Raw genomic sequence first — 26,621 nt, 5'->3', positions numbered from 1 at the left:
ACCCAACTGGTACATACGGAAGTTCCTAGTTCACATACTGCTGATGCCTAGCTTGAAGGATTTTGAGCATAACCTTGCTAGCATGTGAAATGAGTGCAGTTGTATCGTAGTTTAAACAGTCTTTGGCATTGCCTTTCTTTGGGATTGGAATGAAAACTGACCTTTTCCAGTCCTGTGGCCACTGCTGACTTCCAAATTTGCTGACACATTGAGTGCAGCACTTTGAGAGTGTCATCTTTTAGCATTTGAAATACCTCAACTAGAATTCCATCACCTCCACTAGCTTTGCTGTAGTAATGCTTCCTAAGGCCCACTTGACTTAATACCGGCTCTAGGTGAGTGACCACACCATCGTGGTTATCCCAGTCATTAAGACTTTTTTTGTGTAGTTCTTCTGTGTATTCTTGTCACCTCTTCTTAATCTCTTCTGCTTCTGTTAAGTTCCGTACCATTTCTGTCCTTTATTGTGCTCATCCTTGCATAAAATGTTGCCTTGATATCTCCAGTTTTATTGAAGAGGTCACTAGTCTTTCCTAGTCTATTGTTTTTCTCTATTTCTTTTCATTGTTCACTTAAGAGGGGCTTCTTATCTCTCCTTGCTATTCTCTGGAACTCTGCATTCAGTTGGGTGACTACTCTCCCTTTCTTCCTTGCCTTTCATGTCTTTTGTTTCCTTGGCTATTTGTAAAGCTTCCTCAGTCACTCTGCCTTCTTACATTTGTTTTTCTTGGGTATGGTTTTGGTCATCACCTCCTGTACAATGTTATGAACCTCCATCCATAGTTCTTCAGGCACTCTATCAGATCTAATCCTTTTGAATTTGTCACTCCCACTGTATAATCATAAGGGACTTGATTTAGGTCATACTTGGATGGCCTAGTGGTTTTCCTTACTTTCTTCAATTTAAGTCTGAATTTTGTAATAAAGCACTTATGATCTGAGCCACAGTCAGTTCCAGGTCTTGTTTTTGCTGACTGTATAGAACTTCTGCATTTCAGCTGCAAAGAACATAATCTGATTTTGGTATTGACCATCTGGTTATGTTCATGTGTAGAGTCATCTCTTGTATTGTTGGAAAAGAGTGTTTGCTATGACCGGCATGTTCTCTTGCTAAAACTCTGTTAGCTTTTGCCTGCTTCATTTTGTACTCCAAAGCCAAAGTTGGGTGTTATTCTGAGTATCTCTTGACTTCCTACTTTTGCATTCCATTCCCCTATGATGAAAAGGGCATCTTTTTTTTTTTTTTTTTTTTTTTGTAGTATTAGTTCTAGAAGGTCTTGTAGGTCTTCACAGAACCAGTCAACTTCAGCTTCTGTGGCATCAGTGGTTGGGGTGTAGACTTGGATTACTCTGATGTTGAATGGTTTGCCTTGGAAACGAACTGAGATCATTCTGTTGATTTTTTAGATTGCCCCCAAGTGCTGCATTTCGGTCTAAATCCAAACAAAGCAGCAGGTAATACAGCTGGCAATGGCTTGCCCCATGGTGTCTGATGAGACTCCAAAATAGTGAATAAGCAGAGAGTATGAAACCCCAGAATACAGAGTTCACTTTTGGGCATGAAGAACATATTCTGGGGTTTCATACTCTGCTTATTCACTATTTTGGAGTCTCATCAGACACCATGGGGTGATCCATTGCCAACTATATTACTTGCAGCTTTGTTTGTCTTTAGTTTATATCCTTTGAACTGAACAGTTCAGAATGTCAGCATGAGAAATGACCCAGAGATTCCCTTTAAAAAAATCATTTTGTTTTCAAGTCTTGCTAAAGAGTATAAAAATATTCCATTCACATTTTATGTTTTTACTAACCAGATCATGCTCAGCAGCCATCCAAATGGCAAAATATAGTAGAAATCAATTTCCTTTTGTTTCCATTCTCTTGGGCATAAACAAGTCCCCACTCTAAAGTCGATTGGCAAAGTAGCTTTAAGCCATTATAATAATCCTTTTAGGCATGTGTGTGTATATATTTTTTAAGTTATTTGGTGTTTTCAAGCATGAAAATAAATCCAGAAAATGTTTTCACCGAGTTTTGTGTTAGTGTGAGAATTTTACAAGATTTGTAAGTTTCACAGATTCCCTATCAGAATACTTAAACTCTTTTCAATATTTTGGAACAGTGAGGAGTAGATAGAGCATTCCTTCTTGATCAAAGAAAAGTCTCTTACTATCTCTCTTTTTCTTTCTTCTAATTGCAAGATGTTCAGTTTTTCTTTCAAAAGTGCAAAAACCTTAGGGGTTTCCTCACCAATACTAAGAGGAGTCTGAGTCTATTTCTCAAGGAAGCAGGCCCTTTTGTCTAGCTGTGTGCCATTTTCAGACAGGAGTTAATTGGCAAATTTATTTTTCTCATCCCCTCAGGTACCACCAAGTCTGAAGATCGTGCTGCTTTGCTAAAGAAATTCAATGAACCTGGGTCCCAGTATTTCATTTTCTTGCTGAGCACAAGAGCTGGAGGCCTGGGCTTGAATCTCCAGGCTGCTGATACTGTGGTCATCTTCGACAGTGACTGGAATCCTCATCAGGTGTGCGTCTCTTTGCCTTTGGTGCCCTAGCCTCCCTTCTGGAGAAGACTGGGGGGGCTAGCGGTTCCCTCATATGCATTCAGGGGGCAGAGCACATTCCTAAACAAGTGGACCGTGTCTCCAAAGGGAAAACAGTCCAGCACATTCTTATGTCTACTTTCTTATATCCCTTGAAACATAGATATTGAGATGTCTTACACGTGCCTTTGGTGTACCTTTGAAGAGTTCAAGTTTGCAGGACAAAAACTCAAGTTTCCCTTTCATTTTAAGCCCCTCCATCCCCCATCTCCTGAGCAAAGTATATTTGAAAGTGTTAGTTGCTCAGTTGTGTCCAACTCTTTGCAGCCCCATGGACTGTAACCCACCAGGCTCCTCTGTCCTCCTCTGTCCTTGGAATTCTCCATGCAAGAATACTCGAGTGGGTAGCCATTCCCTTCTCCAGGGAGTCTTCCTGACCCAGGGATCGAACCTGGGTCTGCAATGGCAGGCAGATTCTTTACTGTCTGAGCCACCTGGTAAAAGTGAGTCCTAGAAAGCTGTAAATAATGTCCCCAAGGTCAAACAATTTGTATATTAGTTTTTTATTCTGTGTGTTTTATTTAAAATCATCATCAAAAAATATTCTATGAGCAACTACTAAAAAAGCAAATAGGTCCTTAGTGGCAGTTTCGTCTGGGAGATAAGTGGTATATGTGCCTATAAGATACTCAGTAGAGCAATATTCAGGCTTCCCAGGTAGTGCTAGTGGTAAAGAACCTGCCTATCAGTGCAGGAGAAGTAAGACACGCAGGTTCGATCCCTGAGTCGGGAAAATTCACTGAAGGAGGGCATGGCCACCTACTCAAGTATTCTTGCCTGGAAAATCCCATAGACAGAGGAGCCTGGTGGGCTACAGTCCTTAGAGTTGCAAAGCATTGGAAATGAATGAAGTGACTTAGCACACGTGCAGGGTGATATTTTTGAGGATTAGATTCATAACTGGAACAAATGTGGATTCACAGTAGTAAACGGAACTGCAGCTCTCACATAGGAAGGTGAATTCTACATCAGCTTAACCTGGACTCCTTCCTGTACAGGTTTTATAGACTATAAATATGCAGAATCATACCATCTCACTAGGTTGTTGTGAAGATTGGGTGGAAAAGGCTTACAGAAGTTGTCTTTGTCAGGAAGTGGAGTTCAGATGCCTTAGAATTACGAGGGAGCTTTTTAAAAACAGCCATGCCTGCTTGTCATTCCCTGCACCTCACCCTTAATTTTGTAGGGCCTTCCCACTTGTCTAGACTTCTCTATACACAAGCTTCTGGGAGATTCAGACACAGACTTCCTCACACATCTGGGGATCCCTGACTTCAAGAATAAAGCAGTGATTCCAAACCTTTGGGTGCCCACCAGCCATTCTTTCCTGGTGATGACATTAAAGTCGAGTTCCTTTTGAAATTTTCTCACCCTGAAAAGGGTTACAGGTGACCAGCATATAGTGTATTAGTCTTCGGGAGATGGTCTTATATGCCTTGTATATTTTTATATCCCATATTTCTTTCCAAATCACAGGGAGAATTCATATTCCCAGGAGAAACCCACAGTTTTCCTCTTGCCATGGTAAATGTTCCACAAACATTTATTGAAGGGCTGTTATGTCATGGGTACTGAGCTAGGCTAAGTATCTAGGGAAGGATGTGTGATTCCCCTCCTCCCAGGATGCTTAGTCTGCCTGGCTGTTTATATCACCCTCATTGCTGCTGCCTAAATCTTCAGTGAGATACAGTAACCTGGGTATAGGTGAATGGAGACTTCACTAGATTTTATCTTCCAGGATAAACACTTCTGTGGCATCTCAGCTGTTCACCCTCATTGGCACAGTGTTTATGCTAAGAATCCAAGGAAATCTAGTTTCCAGAAATGCTGGTATACCATGAGAAAGGATGCTGGGACATCCATGTGTTTCTGTCTCTATCTCTCTGTCACACACACACACACACACACACACACACACGTTTATGAACAGTAGCTAAAAATGGAACCCCAGAATCAAAGTAAGTTACATGCATACCTAACAGTTCACAATGCATGTGAATTGAAACTTGGGCAACAAAACACAGACCCCCACATTTCCTCTGGTCTAACTCATTTCAAATTCCTCACACTAGACCATATATTTCTGCAGATATTTATATATCTGCCATAGGTAGATTCACTTCCACCTGATTTGGTTAACTAGAATGACTAGATATTTTTTTTCATGCCTGTCATTTAATCATGGCCATTAGTTTGAGCAGACTTTTATTTTTTTAATTTTCAAAAATCAGTGATGTTCGAGTGATACAGATGAACAACTAATTTTTCATTTAAAAAGTAGGAGAACTAACTTTTACTAAACAACTCTCCCAGATACTATAAGGCACTCTGCATACCTCATTTCAAGTAATCCTCGGAGTATTTTATATGTAAAGAAACCCAGGAAGCACAGCCAGGATTCACACCCATGTCTGTCTAAGTTAGGGTTTAAATCCTGGCTTTGGGCTCTTTCAACCTTGTACACTTGCATAAATGTTACCTCCCCCTCCAAATAAAAGTTGTAGAGTTCTTTTTCCATCTTGGCTTCAGCATGTATTGAAGAAACACTTTTTTCCTATAATTATTCTTTATTGTATTGAATCAAAATTAAGGCACATTGGTGAAAGGGGGTTTATTTGACATAGGTTGACAGGTTGAAGATTCTGGCCTTAAAGTTGCTAATTGGAGGCCACTGCTAAAGTCAAAGACAGAACATATGAATGTGGAGTTATCACTAAAACCTTTTGGGGTCATCAGGACTTTCATTTCCAAACTTCAAGAGAAACACGGTATTTACTTTATTTACTGTAATCTGTGGAGCAGGAGCTGCGTTGTTATTACAGAGAGGCCAACAGCACAGTTACTCTGGAGGTCCTTTTCTCAGGCTGTGTTCTTGTCTTCAGATATCATCACACCTAAAGCAGTGTGATGGGGTTCCAGATCTCTAAGACTGCAGAAATGGTAAATAATCTATTCAGTGACTGCAATACTTATCTCCTTGTCATAAAATTGATATTTCCCCCCATTTTTGGCATAGAAGCCCACAGGCTTCCCTTGCATAAACTTCTTCAGCCTAGAAATAGTCATTTTTGCTATTTTCCAAACAGATCATATTAAACATACCAAAAAACACCACCACCACCAAAAACCTGGCAACAAGCTCCCAAGGGTTCAAGAACTTGTTCCCCTGTTTGTAGAGGGTCCATGCTCTCCACTTCTCATCTGTCATAATCTGCTGCGAGCTGGATCTTAGTATTTTATGTTTTAGCAGCATCTTCTAGGACAGGCTTAAACTATAACCCAGGGGTAAGTCTGGCCAACCACCTGAGTCTGGACCACAATATAAGCAGAGAATGATTCTCACATTTTTACATACAAAATGTGTAATTGAAAAAGAAGGAAAAATGAATATCAGCCTTGGGTAGGAACAGTTGCTCAATGTTTGCTCTTGACCCAGGGAGCCTGGAATATTTGCCACTGGGCCCATTCTGGAATCGGTATTTAACCCTTCTGGGAAATAATCGAGGTGGGTGGCACAGAACTTGCCAACTCAGCTGCTGCTCAGCCATTCTGGTGAAGATGTGTGGAGAGAGAGGACCAAACTCAGGGCTTGAAAAGGAAGTGTAGAATTTCCTCCCTAGCAACTCTATACCTTCGGCTTTTATTTTATTTTATTTTTGTTTTTTGTTTTTTACCTTCAGCTTTTAATGATCTACCTCACTTTCTCCTCTTTGGAAAATAATCTAATTTGGACGAGTCCCAGCTGTCCTCATAGTTTAGCTCTCCCATTCAGATATCTTCTGAGGAAAAGCTTTTGCCCAATTAGTCATTTACTTGTAAAGGCCCAGCAAAGACAGGTCTCCTGGGCAAGCTTCGGCCTGTTGCGTCTTAGAGCTGCACGAGTGATGAGGAAACTCGTCTTGTCAAGATGATGGCCTTATAGCTATGGAGTATCAGCTCTGTGCAAAACAATTTTTCAAAGGTGCCAGGGATGCAGGATACAGGGGACAGACCTTTGCCCTAAAAATGTACATGGGTTTAATGGAGGACACATGGAAACAGCTAATTAACATTAGCCCAGAAGCCATTACCTGGACCGAAATAAAAGTGGACCAACAAGTTTTTATTATGTGGCTTTAAAATTAGGTAACTCTGCCTTATAGCTTTATGAAGGTTTTTATTTAAAGATTTCATTAAAAGCTTATTTTTTTATTATAAGAGTAATATATATTCAAAGCAGAAAAAAAAATTGCCAAACCACATGAAAATAAAATGAAGAAAATGTAACACCTATAATCTTATCTGGAGATAAAAATATTATTGGCTTCTTAGTATTTGTCCTTTCTCCCTTTTCTTGATACAGATAAATATATGCACATGCAGCATAACGTACATATTCATATATAACTTGCAGTTTTCACATATAGCTTTGTGTCATTAAGTTTTCTGCAGTATAATTTTAATGTATTATCTTGGCACATATGGTAGAAGACTGTAATTTATTTCACCAATCTGTTACTGTTGAATATTTACTTAATTCTGCTTTTTTAAAAAAATTGTAAATACTATATAATGCTGTAAGGTGCATCCTTATTGTAAATCTTTGTGGATATGCATGATTATTCCCTTAGGATGTATTTTCAGAAGTGGAATTTCTAAGTTAAGGACCACAATCAATTTTAACACTTTTGATACACAGTGCCAAATTTCTATCCCCCAAATGTTGACTTGTTTACCACTCTACTAGCTTTTCCCTTTCATTCCTCCAGACTAAAGGTTGAGTCTTTGATGATTTGAATTAGATACCAGAAAATTTGCTACATGGACAATCATTATATGAACAATGTGTGTATATATGTACAATGTATGTGTGTGTAATTCAAGCAGTATCTTGATAATCATCTTTAACACCTTCCTTTAACCCTGCAACCAGCTTCCCTGGTGGCTCAGGTGGTAAAGAATCTGCCTGCAATGAGGGAAACCTGGGTTCGATTCCTGGGTCCGGACGATCCCCTGGAGAAGAGAATGGCAATCCATACCAGTATTCTTGCCAGAATTCCATGGACAGAGGAGCCTGGCAGGCCACAGTCCATGGGGGTGCAAAGAGTCAGACAGGGCTGAGCCACGAACATTTTCACTTTAACCCTGCAACTTAGGGTTAGGTGTAGTTAATATCCAAGTCATACTGTGACATCAAATTTATTTTTTATCTTTTTAGTTAGGGACAAATCTGGTGAACCTAGGGATACATTAAAAACAAACAACAACAGCAAAACTATCTTGAGACCTGGATTTCAAAACCTGAGATGTATTTCAGTTGGCCTGGTTAATTTGAACTCAGGTTCCCTCAGCTAGCAATGACCTTGAATTTTTCGAAGGAAGGTAGCTTGTATACTTTACAAATGTAAGCAGCATCTTGCATTAGTAAAGGTGGATTAGGTAACGCCTCCCTGGTTTCCTCTCGGGTGGGCTACGCGGCCGCTAACCCAGATGCATTGGCCTCAAGCCTGTGGTTTCCAACAGGACCTGCAGGCACAGGACCGCGCTCACCGCATTGGCCAGCAAAACGAGGTCCGCGTGCTGAGACTCTGCACTGTCAACAGCGTGGAGGAGAAGATCCTCGCCGCCGCCAAGTACAAGCTGAATGTGGATCAGAAGGTGATCCAGGCGGGCATGTTTGATCAGAAGTCTTCCAGCCATGAGCGGAGGGCCTTCCTGCAGGCCATACTGGAGCACGAAGAGGAAAATGAGGTACGGCAGAAAGCCGAGTCTAGGAAGTCAGTGACCCTGAGTCTCGCGAGGGTTAAGAAGGCCTCTTTGTTCTTTAAAGCATTACCTGGGCTGGTGTTAATTAAAATGAATAAATTAGCCGCCACCTTACCCCTATAAATTTCACAGAAAGCCTGTGAAACTTATCCAGACGAGTTTCTTAAAAGCAGCTGCTAGAGGGACCTGAAGGCTTGGCTAGCGGGAGCTTCCCTGGTTTCCACCAGAGAGATGCTACCTGCACGCTCGATTGTACTGTGAGTGCTGCCCTCTGTAGGGAGGGTGCAGAACTGCAGAAAGGCCTCTTGAAAGAAGCTGCTAGATGAGACTAGACAAAACCGAAGGGTTCCTCCTTGCCTTTTCTCTCTCCATCCTTCAGAGCCCTTTTTCTCTCTTGCTTTTTGATCAGGGATCACAGAACTTCAATATGTTTGTAGGAGAAGCCCTTGCAGCTGTCTTTAGCTCTTTGAGTCATACTTCTAGTGGAAAAAGAATGACCTTAACCTCCTCCACTCCAAATTCTCCTGTTAAGAACTGACCAAAGACTGATAAAATTACTGACAAAAAGAAATCTCTTTTTATCTGCCAACACTGTTCCAAGAATGCATCGATTTTGTTTCTCTCAGGGAATCTCTGGAGAGCTGTGTTTTTTAAGATTGCTAGTCTTAGTCATTCGTTACTAAATTTTCATTCCCAAATGGCTTTGAAAGAGTTAAGAGATACAGTATGTAATCTGTATAAGACTATACAAAATACCAGCATCAGTCCTTATCATAAGATTGACTTGGGATGGACAGATTTGGTTTGGTGTGCCCATGTTTATAAATGGAAAAATGGGTTGGTCTTACATATTTATGTGGAATACTATTTTCATTGCATATATTAGATATACAGTTAACCTTTAAACAACACAGTTTGAACTGTGTGGGTCCACTTACATGCAGATGTTTTTCCATACTAAATAATACAGCACTACATGGGTCTGTAGTTGGCTGAATCTGGGGATGCAGAGGAATCATGGATCCGGAGGGCCCCCTATAAGATATACATGGACTAACCACAATTGTTCAAGGTCAACTGTAGTTTGATTTTGCCTTAAGTAGAATGTTTTTTAAATCTTCTATAAATTATAAGCCAGATTCTTTCAAAAATCTCATTTACTTTTTTTCTGAAATAAGTTGAAATGTGAAGTAGTCTTGATATTTAAAAGAATCCTGAAATGAATCTTTTTGCAAATTGAAGAGCACTTTTCTGTTATGCCTCTTCACTTGTCAGTCTTATATATTTGATTAGTTATCTGTTAGATTTCACTAAAATGATGAAAATGTGTGTGTATGGACATTCACTCATATTTTTAAAATTTTGATCTTAAGTAATTTGCTATATTTGATTCTAAGAATTGAATGTTTGATACAGATTTGATTCTCAGAATTGAATATTTGATACAGATTTAGAATCAGGTTGTCAGGTGGGTTTTTTTTTTTTTTTTTACACATTTGGAAATTAAAAAAATAGAATAATGCGCAGAGTTGATATTCAGCTAGGCGTCTCCACGACATTTTTGCTTGTTTTGTTTTATGTAGGCCTTGTGGAAATAACTGCGACCTGCGTTAGCTGGAATCCAGTGTTGCCTGTAACTCTGCAACCTTCTGAGACCTCAGGAAGATGTTTACCTCTTCTAGTCCTCAGGGCCCTTGCAGGACAATTGGTCCTGTCCAAAACATCTGTTAAGACATTTGATCTATAAGACATTTGGTCCACACCAAAAGTTCTTTGATATTTGTCCAGAACCACTTGGCAGGGACCAAATATGCTCATGGATACTGTGGACAGAATCAAAGTTCAAGAACCTTTTGGCATGGACCAAATGCCTTTGGACATTTTGGACAGGACCAGAGGTCTGCTCACCCTGAGGGCCACCAGGTGGAGCCCTCAGTGGAATCTGATGCCAGTTGCTTCTAACTGAGCAGACTTGCTGGGGCTCCACACCCCTTCCAGGCTGTCTGTGTGTCGGACAGATGTTACCATTTTCTGGATAGCACGTGTGCTGATGTGAAGATGTTTGTGGACCCTGATCGCCTGCAGTCAGGGTCTCTGATCCTGAGTATCTGCAGCAGCCATCACCGTGGTTGATGGATCATGGAGCACTAGGACATAAGGAACCCAGGCAGATGTATGGTCCACTTGCCAGCTAGTTTGTACTCTGTGAAAGCCAGGCTTCTTGCCAGTTTACAAGAGCATCTTTTCATCCTGGGCTTGGGAGAAGTCCAACCTGACACTATATAGGCTATGAGGGGATAACATGATCCTAGGAATAGGGCGGACAAAGCCGGAGATCTTTTCACCAGAGGATATACTAACCAAATTCTTTGTATCTTGCAGTCACAGCCCACTCCAACTAGTCTATTTCTTTGTCAGATGAAATATAATAATGTATTTAGACAAATTGCCTTCCATCAAGAGATGAACTAGCATAGGTTTTTCACAAGTAATTTTATCTTGAGTCATCAGTTTTTACGTTACTGACTTGCATTCATTTCTGACACAGTACACCAGACATTATCTTGGGAATAGACAGAGGCATCTCCTTTAAGCTGCCAGGACACTCATACTCTTTCTGGAACAAGTTGCCTCATTTTGAATGTATCAATATGACTTGGGAAACTGGATATTTGAAGTTCTGGGTTTCCCTTTCTTCCCTCTGCTAATACTCTGAAATTCCCCATTTGATTTTTAACAAGCTCACTCAGCATATGATAAAAAGCATTTTGGATTATAAGTTTTGTAGTATCTACCCAACTTCTGGAATATTTTAAGTGTGAAAATTATATAATAACATTTCTAAAAAATTTTAAAACTGTTGGTTTCTGGGGAATTTTCAGATATGTAATGTGCCTTGGTCTAACATATTATAAAATGAAAATGTGAGGCCTCGGGTAATTGCTTTCTCTACCTCATTTAAATTATTTTCATTAAGAAGAGTTTTGTGAGGGGTTTGTTATTGATACCTTTTGAGTTGTCACAACCATAGCTGTAACAGTAGCATAATAGTGCCCACTGAAATACACTGATTAAACATATTTTAAAAGCTATGTATTTGACACATATAGCCACGTGATTTTTGTGGTCTTGCTTTGTGTCTTATCACTAAGTTTCACATACTCGTGTTCTTCATAAAGCTTTGAAGATAAGCATTTATATTGCTTGTAAGGTTAATGGAATTAAAAGAATTAATGCTAGACCCATTCTCATGGGGATTTCCTTATTTAAATCCTACATCTACTCTGTGGAGTAAATGTCATGCCCATTTTACAGATGAGGTCATTGAGGCAGGGAGACAGTAAGTAACCTGTTTTAAAAGTAAGGAAATCAAGGGACTTCCCTGGTGGGCCAGTGGTTAAAACTCCATACTCCAAATGCAGGGAACATGGGTTTGATCCCTGGTTAGGGAACTAAGATCCCACATCCTGTGTTGTATGGCCAAAAAATAAAATTAAATTAAAGGGATCAAGATACACCCCCCTCCCACTTTCAAAAGAACTGGTATTTCTTATAGTGTACCAAGTTTCCTGCCTAAACAGTTTTTGCTCTGGAAAGATGTTTTGAATTGCTTGCAAAATACTTATGGCAAGTGACCCTTGTGTTTTCTTTCTGGCTTGAAATGGGGTCCCATTGGTCTGGGGAATCACCTCTGGAGATTCACCTTAGCCACTGGTACCTCAACCCACTTGTCCAACCTCTCGCCTGAAACCTGTTAACTCATTCTGTTCCGTTCTGTTCTGTTCTTAATCCCAGGAAGAAGATGAAGTGCCCGACGATGAGACTCTGAACCAAATGATTGCTCGACGAGAAGAGGAATTTGATCTTTTTATGGTAATGTTACAGAAAAGCCTGGAAACAAATGCCTCATTCCCTCCCCCGCCCCTCTTCTGTTAAACACATGATGTCTGGGGCCTGTGTGCCCTGGCCAAACTTCATTTGTAAAGCCTGAGCCTTTTCCTTCAGTTCAGAGGCTGCAAACTAGCTGGATTTAGCCTGCAGACATATTTTGTTTGGCCCATGCCGTGTTTTTTAAAAATTTCAAGTCTGTTGCCAACATAAAAAGAATCCTGATTTCTGGCTTCTCTTGAAAAATGAGCATGGGCCGTAATACCAGGCCCACCTCTGATGGAAGTGTTTGGCTAGGGCTGAGTAGCAGTTGAACCCTCAGGACAGGCCATGTGGTCCCCAGCTTACCACAGACACACCCCCGCTTCCAGCTCATTTCAAATGCGGAAGGCATCCTTCAGGGAACCTGCCCTGCTCCTCCAGGCAGAGTTCACAGCTATTCCCTAGCTGTCTCCTTAGGGCTCCAAACAAATATGTTCCCTGGAGGCGGGCAGGGGGAACAGTAGGACGAAAGGAACTGAAATGACCTCCTCCCTTTTCTTCCTGTTGAAGACAGCCTCCCTAAGCAACCTTCTAGGTATGCATCAAGGTGTGCGTGCTAAATTGGTTCAGTCTTATCGGACTCTTTGCGACCCTATGAACCGTAGCCCTCCAGGCTCCTCTGTCCATGGATTCTCCAGGCAAGAATACTGGAGTGGGTTGCCATGCCCTCCTCCAGAGGATCTGCCTGACCCCAGGATCAAACCCATGTCTCTTATCTCTGCATTGGCAGGCAGGTTCTTTACCGCTAGTGCCACCTGGGAAGCAACCTTCTAGGTCTGCATCAAGGTATAGCTTTCCCTTAAAGATCTAAATTGGTTGCCTTTCACTGGTATAACGCAGATGCAAAGAACCTTGACATTTGAAAATTTAATGTCCATGACGTTTCAACATTGACTTTCCAGGATACATAATCATCTGTAATCTTGCCAAAACCTGAATTTGATGTATGTCTCTGGCCTGCCACAAGGTCAGTAGGGAAGGGAGCAAGTCTCTTGGCTAGTGAGTGAGGCCCTCAGAAGTCATATTTGATTGTATTCTTAAGGCATTAACTATAGCTATCTTATTTACCTCTGTATCCCCAGTGCTCAGACCAGTTACTGGCACATAAAAGATGCTTAAGAAATATTTGCAAAATTTCAGGCCTCATGAGGATGTCAGCATAGGTCAGGAACTAAAAAGGCTCTGCTCATCTTTTGATCTTTCTAACATTTAGCCTGTCTGTGGAGTGAGTGAATAAATGCTGGGGAACCCCCAATCAGAGCTCCCAAATTTGAAGCCCCCAGGTCTCAGACAGATGACTTGCATGAGGGAAGCAAGTGGACAGGGGTGAGTAGATGGTGGTGAAGAGTGAACAAAGGGAGTCGCTTTGTCTCAGGAAGACAGAGCTGAAAGTCCCATGTAGTCAGAAATTCTAGCTTTTCAAGAGAAACTAGAAAGTGAGGTTTTTGTATTCACTCTCTGGATTGCAAGATGTTTGCAACTAAATTCGATTTTTTTTTATTATAATTTAACACTTCAAGCCAAGTAAAATATGACCCTGGGCCAAATATGACCCATAGGGTTTGTAATTTCCACCTCTTCAGCCTAGACAGTCTGAGAAGGGAGTCCCAGCTACGTGAAAGCTTAGTTATTTTTGTGACTTTTGTCTTGGGAACAATGATTGTGCTCACACATAATGATTCAAGATAAAGGATAGTTAATTCTTTCTCAGGAAACTTTTAGGTAGCCACAGGACTAGCTCCTACCCTGGGATGCTCACTCTCCCCCTGCCCTTTAAAATGAACGATCTACCCATAGTAAGGCCATTTTGAAGAAAAATGACAGAAAGAAGACTTTACCAGCATGGTCAACACAGGGTGTTCATAAAACCTAAATTTCTTAGACTGCCGATCTCCACCGTTATAGATTATTCTCTGTTTGGGGAGATTAGAGATACACTTAGGAAACAGACTAATCTTTTCTCTCCTTGAGGAGCTTATTAAAGTGTAGATGACTGGGGAACACCAAGACAAGCGGCCTTCAGCTTCCTTGGCTGATCACTGATTGGCAATAATTCAGCACCGCTATAGCCTCAGACACTCTTGAGACCCTTGGAAAGGATAAGCTATCTGCCATTATTCAAATCAGATTAGGCCCAGAGATGGAGGTTTCCATCAGCAGCCTGGAGATAAGGGAAAAGGAGTATTTCTCTTTTCTGCCTTTCTGGCTGGGTATTTGTAAAAATTGAAAGCCTTGGAAAAAAGAAAAAAATTGGATGTCTGGCCAAGGCTCAGCCTTCTTTTAACTGGGAACAGGTGAAGCTGGCTATGGAAGGCTTTTCTGTAGGCATTTTCATTTTGTGAACATGTGCTGGTTTCTTAAAGGTTGACTTCTCATTTTTGGATAATACTGATTTTTGGTTTGGTTTGCTTTGGTTTGGTTTGCCTTGTGTTGGTTTTTTAAAGTCTTTTAATCAGCCTGCTGCCTTTGGCCAATTCACTATTCATTAGCACCTCCACCAGGGGGCAGGAAATCAAACTGAATCCTTGCCAGTTCAGATTAAAAACTGTAGTGAGAAACAAGAATGGAATGTGAACTAGATTTGGAATTCAAATATTTAAACTCTTAATCCACTATTTTTTTTTTTTTTTTAAGTTAGCTCTGCCAGGCTCCTCTGTCCATGGGGATTCTCTAGGCAAGAATACTGGAGTGGGTTGCTATGCCCTCCTCCAGGGGATCCTCCCAACTCAGGGATCAAACCCAGGTCTCCCTCATTGCAGGCAGATTCTTTACTGTCTGAGCCAGCAGGGAAGCCCATAGAGTAATACAGACATATTTGAGTTTTGTATCCTAGGCACTGTAGTTAAATAACACACATTATGCAGATAATCTCTTTAAAATAAAACCTTTCTTTTGAACATTTTTTCTTGTTTTCTCCTTCCAAAACTGACTTCAGAAAGTTATCTCTTATACTGATTACCTATGAATTTTAACTAAAAGAGATTTTTGACAGGCCCAGATTCATGTTTGAAACGTTGTGCTAACATACTAACATTTTAAAAGCTTTAAAAAGCTTTTAAGCTGCTCTGTTCCCTACAGAGGCATTATTATTTCCCCTTAAAAATAATCATACACATTAGCATAAGGTTATTGGGTGTTAAGACAAACATATGTAATAGCGAAATGACAAATTAATCTTACTTGCATATGAACTTCAGATTTTGTACTTGTCTTCTGTAAGTAGAAATCTTTGGGAAGAGTTACAGTCATAAGAACTTTAATCTTATTAAAAATTTCATCAAAATTTTTTTTGTATTCTTCCTAAAAGGAAAAAAAGCAGTGCAACTTATTTTCTTTTATATTAGAAGAGAATTATTCTCTCATTTGTGGACTAATGCATGGCATAAGTCATTTTACAAGTCTTGGTATGGGAAATGCTAATCATATAACCAAAAATTGAAGTGGTGATATTTTGCCATCTCTGTTCAGTGCCTTAACAAAAAATGATTTTTCTTGAATACTATCTAATAACTATTAGGAAATTACCTTGAGAGGCCCCTGTTTAGATTGTACTGTTAACTAAGCATCCTTTGTGTGCTGATTCCAAAGGTTTGTTGGATCCCATTTCTGATACCGGAGCATTAGGAGGCAGGATTAAGAGCAACCTCTCCAGCTAACTATAGCTTATGACAGAACAGGACGGCCACATTTATCTACCAGTGGGACTCTGCCATGCTCCAAGTCCAGCCCATCTTGGGAATATAATGATTTCCAAAAATGTTGAAGCATAGTTTAAGGAACTTTGAACTTTAAATAGATTCTAGAGATCCACTTTGGACTTGAACAGAAATTTCTTTCACATCCTGTTACCAGTTTTAGCACTTAAGAAAAAATTAATATTGAATTCCCATTTTAGTACAGTAGAACTGAAGGAAGAGGGAAAAGGTCAGTCATTTAATGGTTAATGGTCTGTTTGTTGTAGAAATGGTCTCGCCAGTGACAGACACATATACCTAATGTATACAGCAATCCAGTGGAGGTTTTGCTTTTTTTAACCATCACATTGTTTAGTTATAGGTTAAAGGCAAATACATGGCACTTAATTTATTTACTAGTGCACTGGATTTTTTTAAAAGGAAAATAGGACATGGGGATATAGGCATTTTGAAGACTGTTGAAAGGAAGCCATTTCACTTACATCAGTTGAGATGAGATTTCCTTTGATATCTGTCACTCTGTGGCATAATATTTTCATAAAAGCTAAGCTTTTTGAAACCTGAAGAACTGAGGGACATTCCTCTCCCAGAGCTCAGGGTACACTGAAAATTGAATACATTCACAACTGACTGACTAATAAACCAGTTATGTGCTCACATGTCCAAGTCCAGCTGAGAGTGGCTATTTTATAGTGACACTTGATGACTAACTCTTCCTGGTTGTCTGATTAAAAGCATGAGCCCCATTGAGGTACAGGAAATTTTCTTAATTAACTTTCTCTTTTATATGCCTGAAGAATACTTTTATACCAGCTCAGCAATGAGTTGTATCACCAGGGCTCATATTTTTTTAACTCATTTTTAAAAAATTGAAATATAGTTGATATATAATAATGTTACATCAATTTCTGCTGTTATATTTTTAAAATACACCCCCAATTTGGATTTTCTCACTGTTACTTAAGGGGGAGCTTTTGCACCCACATAAACTAAGAAAAGGAATTTTTTAAGGAATATTTTTTTAAGTACTTCAATAAATTTCAAAGATGGGGATGGGGGAAGGGAAGAGATTTTGGCTTTAGGGATGAGCTAGAACAAGTCAGAACACAGAGGCCCCATGGGGGATGTCGAAGGGGCCCTGCAGCCATAGGAGGAGACTTGCAAAGAGACTTACCTGTTGCTAAGTCTACACGGTCCGGAATCCCCTTGCCCTTTGGTGAGACTTCTGTTCATCCCTCCAGCGCATGGACATGGACCGGCGGAGAGAGGATGCCCGGAACCCAAAACGCAAGCCCCGCCTGATGGAGGAAGACGAGCTGCCCTCGTGGATTATTAAAGATGACGCCGAGGTGGAACGGCTGACATGTGAAGAGGAGGAGGAGAAGATCTTCGGGAGGGGGTCTCGCCAGCGGCGGGACGTGGACTACAGCGATGCCCTCACGGAGAAGCAGTGGCTGAGGGTAGGTGTGGCTTTCTCCACTTCCTGCTCTGTGGGGCGTTGTTGGCTCGGTGAAATCAGAGGCCTGTGGCTGGACCCGTTTGAGGGGGACTGGTTACCCCTACGAGGGGAAGGGGCTCTTGAACACAGATAAGTCAGTTTGCTCTTGCAGCGGAGTCATTCTGCATTTCATTGGAAGATAATGAGTTGTTTTGCAAGAGCAGAAGTGGTCATTGGAAACATAGGATTATGAGAGCTATGAGACCCGCTAATGTTTTATGACTCGTGATTGCCTGGTCATGCCTCACCGTAGAGTTAGAATCAAAATGTGGTAGGGGGCTTTAGAAGTCTTTTTCATTGTTCGCCCTCATTTCATGTTCCTTAATCGGAGTTTCACTTTTGCAAGTCTTGCAGAGAGAGTTCAGGACAGCAGTCTCTTCTGACTACATTGCTGTTTCCTAGACCCATATAACATTAGCACTGGAAGGTGCCTTTGTACTCTCTTGGTTTTGCTGAGGTCCAGAGAGGTTAGGTGACTCTGCAAGGTCACACAGCTGGCTAGAAACAACAGAATCAGTGAGTGCTGATGCATTTGGGGGCTTGATGTTGGCTTGATCTGATCCATCCCTTGCAGATGCTGCCTGGGGCCTGAGACTCGAGTCACTGACACTTGGAAATGGTATTCTATAGTTGGATTGTTTTTTGTTTCCCTGCTTTGGAAAATGTTGATTCCTCGTTTTGACAGGTCTGTGATCTCAGACTGTTTGAGCACAGAAATATCAAACTGCTCCTAGGAGCCACGTGTGTGAATGCCCAGGTCAGCGTGACTGTTCCCTTTGAAGGTTTAGCCACACTTTTGTTTTTGGGTACAGACTTAGAACCAAGGCAGACAGAACAGTCTGGGATGTGCATTCCAGGCAGGGCTGGTAAATGCGCGCTGGAAATAGTAAGCATGGTTGGGTGAAAACCAAACAAAATAGAAGCTGTTTTTGTGAGTTGTTCATTTTATCAGAAGCGAATGCAGTTCCCAAGCTTTGTAAAACATGGATTTTAGGACCCAGGCTGTAAGTAGGTAGGTGGGTGGGAGGGCCATGGAGGAAGAGTTTTGAGATTGGATATCACAGGCAGACAGGTCTCGGCCCCACTTGAGAGGTGATTTACTCAGGCTGTCGTATGATGAGAGAGAATGACCTGAATTTTGAAAAGCTTGACGTCTGTGGTATCCTGAGAAGAAAGGGACAAGGAAAGCATTGCTCATCTCTATGGTTGAACAATGACATGTGAAATGTAACTTTTGTGTGGTGGTTTTACTGTCACATCCAAACATTCCAGTGGCCTCAGAATATGGTTTTATGAGTTTCTTTTGTTTCACTATTGTGAGGTTGTAGTTGCATAATTAAGATCCATTCGCTAATGGGAAGAGTGTTTGCTTAATACTCATTTCTGAGCTGGGGGAAATTCTTTTCCCCTTCTCTTTTATGTGAGCAATAAATTAACTACCTGGATATTATTATAGGAAATGAGACAAGAACCTAGGCCAGCATTTTAAAGTCTGTCTTATAAATGTATAATTTCTAGACACTACAAGCAAAATAATCTTGTTTATTGGGCAATAAGGTAGCTGAATGTATCCTTTTTTAATAATTTGTAAAGTAAAATAAATAAATAAATTTAAAAAAAAATAAAATAAAATTTTACCACATTAAAAAAAAAATAATAATCAATGGAAAATGCTCAAGTAAATAGCATTATGAATCCTAGAAAGTCTTCAAGGTTGGAATACCTCATTTTTTTCTCTTCTTCAGTTTATACCACTCATGATGAGGGCTGTGCTACTACACAGTAGAAACTCCATGAATGCTTGTGAAAATGAAATGATAAACTTAGAAGAAGAAAGTGGAAAGTTACTAATTTACCAGTCATGTTAGGGTAGTATTGTGTATCTTGTAGACTTCCTTTTTTTTTTGTCTAGTGTTTCTTCACTCGGTTCACATTCTTTTGTCTAACAAAAGGAACATGTATGTCTAAAAATGGAAAACTAGTTTGTTTTACAAAACTGTGCTGTGAAATGGATGTTCATAATTCTCACCTTAAGGTACCTCGCAAGATACCACGTCACCCAAGAAGGATAAAACTGTTCTCAGGGCAGCTTTATTGTAATATACCTTTTTGTAATCCCATTTCTTGGAAACTGTGTCTCCATATTCAGTGTGAGTTGATAACTTGCCATTAACCAGGCCATGCAATTAATGCAGGATGCCTCGTGGCCTAAGTATTCAAACAGATGCTTACTGTCCATCGTTGTTTACTCGTTCACCAGCAGCCATCCTGTTTAATATCAGCCGATTAAGCTCTTTCTTGATAATAAAATTTTATGCAAGGGGCTCTCATGGGCCTAAATGTGCGGAGATGTTCTCCACTGGCTGATGATTAAACACACTGGGTGACCTAAGCAACGCAGCCTTGAAAGGGAACTTGGCAAAGACTGTTGTATAAGAAACGCTGTAACAGGGCTAAAATAATTCTCCCTTCTCCTGGAAGTGTTGTACAAAGCCGGCTTGGCAGAGGCATTGGAGATACATAGAATCCCTGAGTTGGAAGACAGCTCAGTGGAACAGCTCCCTGTCCCATGCTTACATCACATCCTCTGCAGCACCCGTGCCAAGAGGCTGGCCATCCGTAGAGGAGACACGCTGCCTTTTGTCTGCACAGCCCTTCCCGTGGTCAGCCCCAGCTGTTAATTCTTCTTCCCTTTGGACAGAATTCTCTTTCCTTATAGCTGCTGCTGACTGGTCCTGATCCTATTCCCTGGGGGGTGAACAGAACAATATTTTTTCTGTTTTTAGCATCACCTCCCACTGGATGAAACATTTGAGGACTCAAATGCAGTTAGAATGAACTTCCCTACATTCCTCTTTCTTTGGCGCTTTCCTCATCCTCCAGGGCCCAACGTAATTGCCACCCACTCCTTTGATCCCTTCACGAGTAAACACTAATCACACTGCTCATACTCTCGCTTTTCTTGGCCTATTCTTCTGTAACAGCTCAAATCCAACTTGCTAGTTTTCTTGGTCATTGTTGACATACCTACTTTCCCGATTCATTAGCACGCTGCATCTTGGTTGGACTTCCGTGTGCAAATAATAAGTGCCCATTGATTGCCAAATAAAATAGCGCAGGATTGATGTGTGAGAATATTGCCACAGGTAGTGTTCACTCCGGCAGTAGATGGACCTAAACCTGCTCTATTCATGGGCCTGTCCAAAAGAGTAAGTGGAATTGTATTTCTCAGGTAAAAATTGAAGGTGGGTGTTTCTGGTTGGTGGAAGCAACCGTTCCACCCAGGGCTGTTCAGGGATCGAGGCTGGAGGGACTCTATCAAGCCTCAGCATCTCCATCCCCTTGAGCGAGAATTGGGGAACACAGCAGAGAGTGGTGTGTGCTGAGTTCTAAGGACTCTAAGTGAATGGGCCTCCGTGACTTCCGCTCGCATCCCATTAGCTAGAACTCCATCCTGGGACCCTGTTAGCTATGAGGGCGGCTGAGAACTGTGGTCTGGCTACGAGCCCAGGAAGGTAGGTGACGAGATAGCAGTGTCTGCCTCAGAACACTTAGGTTGAATTGAAGTGCTCTGGCCATTTTCTTTGAAAATTTTATTATGGTTTCATCACAAACAGATTTTATTTTATAATCATAGTATGCTAAAAATTCCCACAGTGTCCTTTGGACAATCTGTTGAGTTGGAAGATTTAAAAAAATGTTCTGTATTCATGTTATTTTAAGTGAAGAGGATCACAATTTCAAACAAAGCTCAATTTGACTTTTTTTTTTTTAAGGTTTTTAAAGTTGTTTTGGAAGTCCTGTTTCCATTGAGGAAACCTTAATTTCTTTGGTGTTAGGCAGTCTCAAGTGAACTTCCTCTTTTGGGGATAGTCAGGTCAACCTCCATGGGCTGTTTTTCTCCCCTTCTAGGGGTTCCTTGCCATCTTCCTTCCCAAGATGGCATCTGGATGAAGGTAGAAGCTGGGGTTTTATCATGACGTTGGGGCAGGTACCCTGTCTTGTGGATCTCTGCTGGGCTCAGCACAGGACTCCCAGTCTGTCCTTCACTGGAGGCCTTGACATGCAGCCAGTCCCGTCTTCTGGTGTCTTTGATGACATGTGCTGTTAAAGTCTGGGGTCCTGGCCAGTCTCCATGGGTCAGCTTTCCTGAAATCTCATGAAGACTCTCGGCTTCTCTGGTCTCTTAGCGCTCTCAGCTCTTTTGCACACTAGTTGGGAATCTGAAGACTCTTGGTTGCTTTCTTCCCAGTGTGCTGGAACATCCAGGAGAGTCCAGCCATTTTTTGTAAAAAAAAAAAAAAAAAAAAAATCACAGTCTCCCTACCAGGGAGTTGTCAAGCCTGAAGCTTCTAGAATCTGATAGTTGGGTGAGTCAGGAAGCTCTTTAAAACAAGCCATACAAAAATGCCTTACTTTTGCAAAATCTGTCAAAGTATCTAACTATATGGATACACTGTGAGGGACTTTCCTGGAGCCTTGGGAGGTGCTGGTAAAGTGAGAATCCTAAAGCCCACACTTCATGGCCTTCATAGAAAATCTACCTCTGGGCATTTTTGCTGCCTCATTGCTCTTGCTCCCTTCACTGCCCCTGCAAAATATACTAGGTTTGGGGCCTGAAGAGTGAATATTCGGTTTCAGCCCTAGCTAGGTGTATTGCAAGTCAGTCTGGTATGAACTACCTGGAGTTAGACCCCACAAGTTAAAGGGCTCAGTTCCCAGTAAGACTGGGCTTATTTTGGTGGCCAGCCACACTGCAGGGATCCCTGGGCCTGCACTACTGACCGACTGGCTCTAAATTCAAGGGGTTCTCATGACGCTCTCGGGTTCAGTCATTTGCTACAGTGGGTCCAGAAAGTACCTCTGGTGATTACAGCTTTGTTATGAAGGATACAAATCGGGAGGGCCACCCAAATGAAGTAGCACACAGGATGGTCTCAGGGAGGGTACCCAGCTTCCCTGCCCTCACCTCATGGAACCAGAGGGCACCCTTCCTGGCACAGCAGTGTGCACACCAACCAGGAAGCTCCACTGAGCTTCTGTGTGCAGAGGCATCATTGGAATCTCCTCCCCATAGAGGGAGCTGGCACAGCGGCTTATAGTACAGGTAACAAAGTCCTCAGGGCTCATGTCTTACCTCTCTTCCTCTTAACCCCCTTTTCCTCTTGGACAAAAGGCTCCTTATCCTGCCTTCCTGTCACATTGCAACGTCCCATACACATGTGGCCTGGCCACGGTGCTCTTCACTGTGGCTTCTAGAGCAGTTCTGGGGATCCCTGTCCAGCAGTCTTACCTCCTAATTCCAAAGAGCCTTCGGAATTGAGGAAACTCCTCTCCATCAGCCTGATTTAGACTGCTGTCTGCTGGTAGACCCACAAGTTGTATTGTGGAAGTCAGTGGTGGTGGTTTGTCTTTTTTTGTCTTTGCATATTAACTTTGCCCTAATCCTACTCAAGGCAATAGGTGGCTCCCCTGAATAAGGAATGGTCCCTTGAGAAAGTGTGGAAGAGAATATTAATGTGGTTTTAAAAGTATTGTGTCAGTTACCATTTTGTAGCTTTCCCATGGAGTACCCACAGTGGTGACAGTGCTCAGCTATGTATTATGTGTCTGTGTTTCCACATAACCAGTTGGCTCATGTTGATAATTTCTTGGAAGAACATCTTTGAGGGCAGGCATTCATAGACCTAAATTGGCAGACGCTGGATGAGCCCGTTGGGCCAGGTGTCTCTTACGTGCACGGGCTGTGATGTTCCTAGTATGATAATCATGACTGAGGCGGGAGCCCCGTAAAATTGGGGTGTCTGTAAAGCTTAACAGTGGGCGGTGGGTGAATGATGGAATGCCTGGCTTTCCTATTCTTCCTGTTCCTTTGGTCCTTCTGCCAGCTTCAGAATCCTTCCCTTCCTAAACATTTAGTGACATCCCAGAATTTATTTAATTGCTGAGTGAGTGATTTGTGCCCTGCAGCACTTGAGGATAATTGGAATGCAGTCTAAATGATGTGCTCTGTATAATATTTCATTGCCAGCCGGATGGAGAGAAGGAACTTTGGAGTCTGCTTTTGTTTCACAGTGGCTCTGATGCCTCGAAACTGTCATTGAAAAGGTCCCTTACTTGGTGGGGTCTCTTCTCATGGTGCGGTCCTTACATATCAGTGTAAGGATGTTTCTTTTGGGTTTGTAAGCTCCTGGCGATGGTATGAGCTCTGTTCCTACAATGCCCTGCACTGTCAGGCCCCAGACCATGTTATCTAAATGACGGGGCTAAGACTCACATCCTCGGATCTTTCAATCTCACAAGAGAGAAAGTTAGTTTTAGAAGCCCTAGGATTTCCAGACCTTCAGGAAAGACAGCACAGAACATCTTTTTCCCCTCAACCAGTCTGTCACCAGATAAGAGCTTGAGTTTCCCACAATTTTGGTGCCAGAATGACATCTCCATAGTTTGGTCTGTGTATGTGTTTAGGTGCTAAGTCCTGTCCGACTGTTTTGTGACCCCATGAGCTGTAGCTCTCCAGGCTCCTTCTGTCCATGGGATTTCCCAGACAAGAATACTGGAAGGGATTGCCATTTCCTACTTCAGGGGATCTTCCTAACCCAGGGATTGAACCTGTGTCTCCAGCATTGGCAGGTGGATTCTTTACCTCTGAGCCACCAGGGACTGACCACCAAAAGAATTTTTGGTGGGTCTCCCCTTCCCACAGTGCGCAGTGGAGACAACAGAGGAAGAGCATCCTGACCCATGAAATAGTCGAGGAGATCAGTGGAGTAAAAAGTGACACCTCCTGGTGGAGTTTACCTGTCTGCCTTGAAAGGCTATGCAATACCAGGGTGCAAATACAGGAGGAGGTCTGTTAGTCAGCTTTCTGTTATAACCAGCCTCTGCCAAACTCTCCGTGGGAAAAAGGCAGGGAAATCCACCAAGAGTTAGCCACGAAGATCTGGAAAAAGTACTGAGAAAGTTTAAAGAAGTTGGGATTTTAAATAAGATATTTGAAACTTTGTTGAAAGATATAATGAGAAATAATAAAAAATATTTCCTGGCCTATACGAAGAGTATTATTCTCTCTCTGGAAATCTTTGAAACAGAATAATGTCTCCTCTGTTTGGGCTGGATTAAGTATGATGTGATACAGCCTGAAATTAGTAGCTGGGGTCTCCTAGGTATAATCACAGCTGAGAGCATCAGAGATTCTGTAAGACGTCCTTTTCTCCCCAAAGACTTTATTCTATACTGGCAAGGTTTGGGAGGGCCCTTCATTTAAGGTATTGTTGTTGCTCAGTTGCCAAGTCGTGTCTGACTCTTGGCGACCCCATGGACTGCGGCACGATAGGCTTCCCTGTCCTTCACTGTCTCCTAGAGTTTGCTCAAACTCATGTCCATTGAATCGGTGATGCCATCCAATCATCGTATCCTCTGTCGTCCCCTTCTCCTCCTGCCTTCAATCTTTCCCAGCACCTGGGTCTTTTCCAGCCAATTTCACATCAGGTGGCCAAAGTATTGGAGCTTCAGCCTCAGCAGCGTCTACAGTATAATGTGCTTAATACCTTTAGTATTTTGCCCCTTCTCTCTTGTTTTGTCACTTTGTATCACCTTCCCTCGCTTTTTGTTTAAAAAACATAAAATTTTATTTTCTTTTTCTTTTCCCAAATGGTCTTTTTTAGCTATTCAAATGGGATCGTCAGATTTACTGGGGCAAAATGGCTAGCAAGCTGCATTTCCGTTTTTATACACAAGGGAGAGCTAAGCCCCTAGCAAATGGATTTGGGTTTTGCCAAATTCAAGGTCCTTCAGCACTTTAGGAGGAAGTACTGAACTAATTAATGGTGATCAGAGTTGTGAATTGTCTGGGGGAAACATTTGACCGTAGTAAATGAATTTTGACACCTTTCTGTACTTTTTATTTTATTCTTAAATCAATGGGTTAGATTGTTTTCACAGCGATTGGATCTGATATGTTTCCTTTGGTTGGTTTAATGGAAGAAAGTGTCCTCAGAGGATCATCTGAAATACTAAATCCTAAAGGCTGAGAAGTGACAGAGACTTGTTTCAGTTGGTTCTTAAAACTGTGATGCCTAGAAATTCTAGTCTCAAGTTTTAACCTTTTGAAATACAGGTTTAGCTCTGAAATCTAACTCAGACATTGAAAGTAACTGTGGGAATTGGACCTGGCGTACTGATACTAAGGAGCCCACATCAGTTCACATTATCTTTAACCACTGCTTAGAGACAGATGGTTTTAGAAATATGGCTGCTTTTCTGAATCAAGATTTGGTTCTTGTCCTGTTCTTTTTTTTTTTTTTTTTTTTAATCTATAAAGCTACGAAAAGAAATCTTTTTAAAGAATATGTTTATTTTTGACAAAAGATGTATATACTTAAGGTGTACCATGTGATGTTTTGGGACAGGTATACACTTGAAATGACTTCATTCTCCCAGTGAGAGCTGGGGAGGGCACAGCTGTTTTTAGGAAGTTAGAGACAGGATAGGGAACTTTACTGATACAGCTGTATCTTTGATTGCCTCTCAAGGACATCTAGGATCATGGTTAAGAGACTAAACCTTGGAATCTGATGAACCGGGGTTCTATTCCCAGCTCCACCTATTTTGCTCTGTGACCTGGGGTGCCTAGTGTAACCTTCCTGTAGCTGTGTTGCAGAAATGGGCGAAAATCATAGCTCCTTCATATAATTTTCTGAAGTTTGCATATGTGTACCAGAGAACCTGGCATATAATGATTACCAAAAAAAGAAGAAGAAGAAAATTAGCTATTAAGGAAAAGGTATTAAATTATTTCAGAGACTACCTAGATGGTAGGAAAAGAAGAAATAAAATAGTTCTGTTGTGTGTCTTGAATCCTAGGTTTGGGGCGACAGAAGAAAGGTAAAAGGAGTGAAGAGACCCCCGTCCTTACCATTAATGAAATTAAGAAGGGCGACACGATTCCTTACTGAGTATGTTGTGGAGCATGTGCACAGGCTTACTCACCTCAAGCCAGCCAGCCTGTACTCATGCAGCTATAAACTCTCTGGACTCTGGTTTTCTACTTAACCCTCCCTGGCTGCAGGAAGGGCAGGGGGCTAGCAGTCAGGAAGCTGGTCTGTGCATTCCGGCCCTGCTGCCAGCTCAGTGTGTCACCTTG

At 41.6% G+C, this 26,621-nt stretch overlaps 1 protein-coding gene across 5 annotated transcripts in view; it reads left to right on the top strand.

Moving 5' to 3' along the window:
• Nucleotides 1-26,621, top strand: part of SMARCA2 (SWI/SNF related, matrix associated, actin dependent regulator of chromatin, subfamily a, member 2) — a 176,510-nt gene that overhangs the window by 95,333 nt on the left and 54,556 nt on the right. For all 5 annotated transcript variants that reach the window (XM_040245954.1, XM_040246175.1, XM_040246098.1 and 2 more), the window contains exons 24-27: nucleotides 2,367-2,530; nucleotides 8,111-8,338; nucleotides 12,149-12,226; nucleotides 17,220-17,438. In XM_040245954.1, the coding sequence (XP_040101888.1) occupies nucleotides 2,367-2,530; nucleotides 8,111-8,338; nucleotides 12,149-12,226; nucleotides 17,220-17,438 (689 nt within the window). The remainder of the gene's footprint in view (nucleotides 1-2,366; nucleotides 2,531-8,110; nucleotides 8,339-12,148; nucleotides 12,227-17,219; nucleotides 17,439-26,621) is intronic.

Source organism: Oryx dammah, unplaced genomic scaffold (genome assembly GCF_014754425.2).
Source record: "Oryx dammah isolate SB20612 unplaced genomic scaffold, SCBI_Odam_1.1 HiC_scaffold_1, whole genome shotgun sequence".
Lineage (NCBI taxonomy): Eukaryota > Metazoa > Chordata > Mammalia > Artiodactyla > Bovidae > Oryx > Oryx dammah.
This window is presented reverse-complemented; position numbering and strand designations above follow the sequence as displayed.